Source organism: Pavona decussata, unplaced genomic scaffold (assembly GCF_977016875.1).
Source record: "Pavona decussata unplaced genomic scaffold, jaPavDecu1.1 SCAFFOLD_16, whole genome shotgun sequence".
NCBI lineage: Eukaryota > Metazoa > Cnidaria > Anthozoa > Scleractinia > Agariciidae > Pavona > Pavona decussata.
The window spans coordinates 52,501-59,032 of NW_028145439.1; the positions used below are offsets into that span (position 1 = coordinate 52,501).

Here is a 6,532-nt window from a genome sequence, read left to right on the forward strand (position 1 = left end):
GACCTCCAAAAACGCAGACTACACTTATTTGTCATCGTATTAAAACAATATATTTATGCTTGCAAATGCTTTGAAAAAAAAAGCCGATTGAATAGGAATTCCAAACCAAAGTAACATTACAGTGGAAAGTAGAAAATATTTTTTTGTAATAATATATTTAGTATTAGTGTGTTAAAAGTAGTAGATGCAAGTAGTAGTAAACAGTATTGTATCTGTAAACAGTGTTGTAATCGAAAATAGCACGAATAAAGTGCCTATATGTTAAAAAAATATTAGTATTGTACGTTAAATTTTTTTTCTCGTCCCCATGGTTTGTCTTTACTATTGTAAGTTATATAGTAATTCTTTGTATTAAGCTTGATTTTGTATTATGTATTTGTATTTATATCTTGTATTTGTATCTTGTAATGTTTTATTATGGCTATGTTCAATAAAGTTATTAGTATCCTGAAAAAAATAAAACAAAATTAAAAGACTATCGGAATGCCAGAAAACTATTCATGGATATTTTCGCCGGCAGATGACCAAAATAAAAATGGGTTTAAATTTGAAAACGTCGGCCCGACTTTTTCAATTTTCGCTGTCGTAACGCACTAAAAATAGGTTGTGCTATATTTAATTCAACCTTTCGTCTCAGTAGAATCACTAATATCTCTTTAAATTAGCGATTTAGAAATTAACTGTAACACAGTGTTCAAGGTTTAAATTTAGTGAATTTTTGCCCATAATATCTCCCATGATACTGCCCCTTCTGATTTATCTAGTGTGCTTCAGAAATCACATTCTTGACTCCAGCATGTTATCTCTATATGACACCACTTAACGCGCGCAACCGATATTTTTTTCCTTACGTATTGAAGCGAATTTACTTCTCAATGCATTAAAGTCCAATTATAAGGAAAAGAAAAGAGTCCTTTAAATTGCTTTGTTTGGTTATACAAAAATGTCATGGGAGCTCAATAACTATGGTGAGCTGCTCGTTTATCGCGTACCACTTGTGTGACGCTCCCGCCATCTCCCTGCTTACCCTAGAAAGCCTGGTTCAGGATTTTGTGTTTGAATATATTATTTTTGTGTTTAACATTTTAGGGGGTTATTATTCTGACACTGAAGCCTTTGTCGGTGACAGTTGTTTACCATGCCCTAATGGAACTTTTGTGTCTGAGAACGATGCGCCTGGGAAGAGAGCAAGAGATTGCAGAGCATGTCCACAAGGTACTACCATTATCTTGCTAAGATGTCCAGAGAGTTTAAAGGGGTTAAAAATCTACAGCGTAGCACAAGGCATGTAGTAACCTAACCCAGTTTTTGATTTTAACCCTGGAAAGGTTTTTTGGAGTTGTCCCTTCTTTCACTTGTCCAGACGCAACGATGAAAAACCAAACGTGTCGCTACAAGGTTTGCTCATCCCTGGCCAAGATATTCAAACGTTGATGCTTACTTTTCTTTCGTTCTATCGCTTAAACAAACGTCATACGGTACATTCTAATGTTCAATGATAGTTTTCTTACGGGAAAAAATTGGAACGATTTGCAAACATGAGAAACTTTTAATAAAATAAGAACTGAAAACAACAAAGTAGTGCATGTGAGTACACTAGTTATGAAATACTAATTTATACTGTGCTAAATAATTCACCTCACATTTTTATAAAATTAAGGTGGCTCCTCCTCCTATAACATCTTTTTTTTGTGAATTTGCAACAAGTGGGGTATTGGCATGCTGGTTACAATTCCATAGTAAAACCTTGGGATCACACATCTCGTTTCTGTGCTATGCTAACCGAAGCTAAAACAAGGGCTGTTTTTAACGGCTATATTTTTGCTATGGTTACCTATTACGTCGAACAATTATGACTATTTTTGTACCATTTACCAATAAAAAATAGCAGTACTAATTGATCAAATTAAAACTGTAGGGAAAACCTGTAAACTGTTGTGATGCACCTAAAACTCACTAACAGACTGAGGCAAGAAGCTATACATGCATGGATAAGAAGATTAAAAACTATACTTTATTTTTCGTAAACAGGAACTGATTCTAGCTCCTTTGCTGGATTTCGAGCTTGCAAATGCCTGCAGTCGTTTTACCGGACAGATCTGTTTGGGGAATGCAAACCATGTGGGGGTGATGGTTTAGTATGCGCCGATGACTTCGCAACTTTAAAGTCTGGTTTCTGGTGGAACTGGAAAAATGAAACACACAAACATATTTATAAAGAATTCACAAGCCATGTCCTTAATGTTACCGCTGAAGTTATTGAACACATGGATGACTCGCTACCCAATCGGTCGTTAACGAAGTACACGCACGCGCTACCAAAACCTCACAGATGTCCTCGCCAAGAATCTTGTACCGGAGGTATAGATTCTAACTGCAGCACTGGATACAAAGGTCCATTGTGTGAATTATGCAGTGATGGCCATTACAAACAACTTAAAAAGTGCGAACTGTGCCCAACAAAAACATGGATGATCGGGCAACTTTCTATCGTGGCGGCAGTTATTATCATAACAATCGCTATCCTGGTATGGTCAAGCAAAAAGGAAAGCAAAAAGAATCTCGGGCGTTCTTCAGTGGACATTCTTCTTGGGCGGCTCAAAATCGTAATTGGTTTCTACCAAGTAACGTTTGGACTGCTTGAAGCATTTGCATACATTAAATGGCCCGACTCTCTTGCCCTCATCGGAAAATATTCCCAGGTTTTACAGTTAAACGTGTTCCAGATTGCGCCTGTTCACTGTCTCTTTCCAGAATTGAAAATTGATGCATTTGGAGATCTTTTTTCCATACTTACGATAAACGCTTTAGTTATCATCCTGTCGATCTGTGTTTTCGGAATCAGAAAGTTATACCTCAGATTACGTTCTACTTTGGATGACCAACAGAAAGCCCTGAAAATGTCTCAGACAAAAGAGTTCATCTACAGAAACGTTTTTTTCATCCTATATGTTACTTACCTCAGCACATGTTTGAAAACAGCAGCCGTACTCCCTCTCGCTTGTCGTACGCTTTGCAGTGATGATGAAAAGGATGATTGTACCAGATATTTAAAGGCGGACTTTGGCATAAACTGCAATAGTTCAAGATACAATCGTTTAGTTATCGTCGGATATGTTGCCGTTGGTTACGTGCTTTTCCTACCAGCAGCTTCATTCCTCATTCTCCTCTTGAGTGAACGAAAGGCGCTGCTAACTACCCAAAACGACGACGAAGGCGAAAGTTGCCACGACGACAATGAAGCAAAAAGTGCTGAATTGCTTACGGGATTACGATTCCTGTTTGAAAATTACAGGTCTTCTGCATGGTATTGGGAACTCGTTGATACAGTGCGCAAGGTTATCCTGACTTCTGGTTTAATCTTAATCGGCAGTGAGAGCAGGTCCTATGCAGGACTCGCTTGCATCATATCAGGTATCTACGCAGTTGCCTTTGCCGTCAAAAAACCAGTGGTAGATCCTTTCGAGAACAGGTTAATGCTTACATCCCTAACGGTCACTTTCATCAACTTGGGAATAGGAGCCGTGAGTAAGATTCCCAGCGAAAACATCCCTACATCTGTGGATCATTCCGTGGATAAAATCATGTTCGAGTTACTGGTGGTTGCAGCAAATGCTTCAGTGATCCTCCTTGTAATTGGTAAGAAAGCATTTTTGTATCCAATTGAGCCTGGAAAGGGAGGGTGGGGAGGCTTACCCTCGTAACGTTTTAAATACGAAAGCAAACACCACCAAACTTGATGACTTTTCCTAAGATGTATCAGCTAACAATCTGGTATAATATAATTTTATCAGGTAACTTGCTGTTACAGTGGCGACAAGATTTTGACAACATTGTCACCCATTATGCTTCGCGCGCCTCGAAAAGGATACCCACCTTTCTGTCTTTCATAGACATTCAAAGGTTTTTTTTTGTTTTTTTTTATTTGTTTATTTTTTACACGGTGAAATGAAATTCTGCTGCATCTTACCTAATACAACACGTTCTGGTCTTAATTCACCATCAACACCTTCTTCATTAATCGGTGCTTTTATTTGATGGATTAATTCATCGTTGGAACATCTTCTTGGTTACCCGTGTGTTGAGGAGATGATATTCATATCTAATAGGGCTTTTCAAACCTATTTTCTGACATTTTACTCCATTTTGTGTAGAAAGTCTCGGTAGTCTGCTGGCGGACTACATGTAGCCCGCTAGGTCGTGTATTATCATATTGACATTATTCTTGACGTGTATGCACAACAATTCGAAGGCGATTGTGAAAATGTACGTTTATACCCAAACGTCATCTGTGTCAAGTTTTGCCCTAAATGGGCGTCAACAAAACACGGAACATGGAACATTCCGGAACATCAAGTAACATCTTGGAACATCCAGAGCATCCGAAACGAAATAAATTAATGAAAAAAATTGAAAGGATTTATGAAAACTGAAAAAGGGAGAAACTAAATTATATTTGGGCTTGAAAACTGATAAAACGTGTTTTCTTATGGTTGTTGGTTTTAACAGCCTTGAAGCCTTTGCAGAGCTGTGATTTTGCGGAAAATGCCTGAACACGAAGGTAGCATACACTCACCAGTTGGAGCGCACGCACACGCTGGAACCCGTGTTTTCCCTGAAACAAACATGCGCTATGGCTTTCCTACCGTAGGTCGCGACAAACATTTTTTTCTCGCTTAATTTCTACAAATCTAGCAGTACAACCTACATTCAAGTTTTTGCTGTTGACAAAAAAAACTAAAACGGAAACGTGAACATTTCTTTTAAGAAAATCTGTCAGAACGTTTTTTTGGAAGTTTCAAATGAGGCAAAATTTCAAAATTTGCTATTCGCCAAATCTCCAGCTAACAGAGATTCGTGTTCTTCCCTGAAAATGCGTATTTTTGTCCGCTTTCCAAACCCTGAAATTTTAAAGTGAGGTATTACGGCAAGATTTAGAACCAGACAAATCGAAAAGGTGTAGTTCCCAGGCCCCCACTTAAGACTCATTCTACTATATAGCACACTTTTTGGGCAATTCAAATTTTATTTGCGACTTAAGTATCTCTATAGTATTTATTGTGCTAAGAAATTAAAAAAAAATCTCCTGTAAGCGTTTTTCTTAAGTTTGATTTAAGGCCGTCTTTCATGCCAGAAAATTGTAGTAAGCCACTTTAAGTATATTTTGATATATTTAACATTATTACGCAATTTTGACGGCTGTTATCAAGAACAAATAAGTGGATTGCCTTGAGGTTACGAAGGGAGGACTTAATAGATTTAAGTCATTTAAAGCCTGTTTTTCAAAATGCTTTCAGCCCTGACAAAAGGTAGTGAGGAGAAAATATATTTCCTGAGAAAGTTGTTTTCACGTAAATGGCAGCATATTTTCGTATGATTAGTGGCTGCTTATCGTGTGTTTATGTTACACGCAAAACACCACCATCAAGAGTCTTCTTTGTCTTTCCAACTGTATTTGTCTACGTTTTACTCAGGTTTTCAAAACTAAACATGTTACACGAAGAACATGGCGGAATACCCATGATTCGAGTTACACGTGACATTACGTTAGCGTACTGCTCGGTCCAGTCCTTCGCATTTCGCGTGCCTGACTATAGATACAGCAAATACAATTCCTCTTTCTTACACTTACGGTTGCACACTATCTAGAACTCTTCTTTAAAACGAACGATGTATGTGCAAGGCGGCTTTCTTTTAAGCCATTTTTCTTTAGCTGATCCGATAGCGCCGGGTATCATTCGAACATTTCCGAATAAATAACGAGTAAAAAAAAAAGAGAAGCAAACCAGTGAGTGTTTCATAAAAAAAATAGATTAATACCCAATGAAACAGGCTCACAGGTTCCGAATTCCTAATTGTTTAATCCTAGAAAAAGATACTTTAACTGTCCTATTGCAATTTAAGTAATTTGGTTTATTTTGTCTTTTCAGTCCAGTACATTATATATATTTATCGTTACTTCAAAGAATGGCGCAAAAATCCAAAATGGTCCCTGTCTTGTTGCCTCGCCCTGTTGTTACCTTTGAATGAACTTCAGGGCGAAATTCGAGGATTGGCTGCGACTAACGTTCTTAAGCAACAACTTCAGACGGGTAGAATTGACATGCCGTCCATGACAACCACCATAAAAGACAGTGGCGTGGTCGACTTCACCCTCCAAGAAGAGGAAGAAACAACTGAGAATCCTTCAAGGAAAGAAGACGAAGAACGGCCCGGCAAATTCGAATCCCACACTAAAGAGACCGTCGTCACTATCTACACCGCCAAATCAAAAAAATCATACGGTACTAAACTTTGAGTAAATGATACGCAATCAACGTTGTAACTGTTTTGTTGTGGTGGTGGTTGTGCTAGTTTTTTTTTTTTTTTTTTTTTGTTATCTTCTTTATGTTATTTTCTTTTCACTTGCGTAAAAAGAAACGCAGCCTTCAGTTTTTAAATATAATTTATAAGATAGAAGTGTAAAACGTGATCCAGGCGTCACTTCACCCTGAAATAATTGTATGATTTAAGTACGTCGAAAGAGCGGGGT

General features: G+C 37.8%; 1 protein-coding gene across 1 annotated transcript; it reads left to right on the forward strand.

The window, feature by feature from the left end:
• The first annotated feature begins 943 nt into the window (after window positions 1-943).
• LOC146487128 (uncharacterized) lies at window positions 944-6,298 on the forward strand. The gene is made up of 4 exons (XM_085084702.1): window positions 944-968; window positions 1,090-1,215; window positions 2,032-3,639; window positions 5,931-6,298. Exons 1-4 carry the CDS (start codon window positions 944-946, stop codon window positions 6,296-6,298), a joined length of 2,127 nt encoding a protein of 708 aa, XP_084940828.1.
• Window positions 6,299-6,532: the final 234 nt, after the last annotated feature.

Bases quoted from the DNA above. Each gene is read 5' to 3' on its own strand.
- LOC146487128 (XM_085084702.1), top strand. From the start codon at position 944: ATGTCATGGGAGCTCAATAACTATG. The intron at 1,216-2,031 runs GTACTACCATTA...TTTCGTAAACAG, and splicing joins TTGCAGAGCATGTCCACAAG to GAACTGATTCTAGCTCCTTT. The intron at 3,640-5,930 runs GTAAGAAAGCAT...TTGTCTTTTCAG, and splicing joins AGTGATCCTCCTTGTAATTG to TCCAGTACATTATATATATT.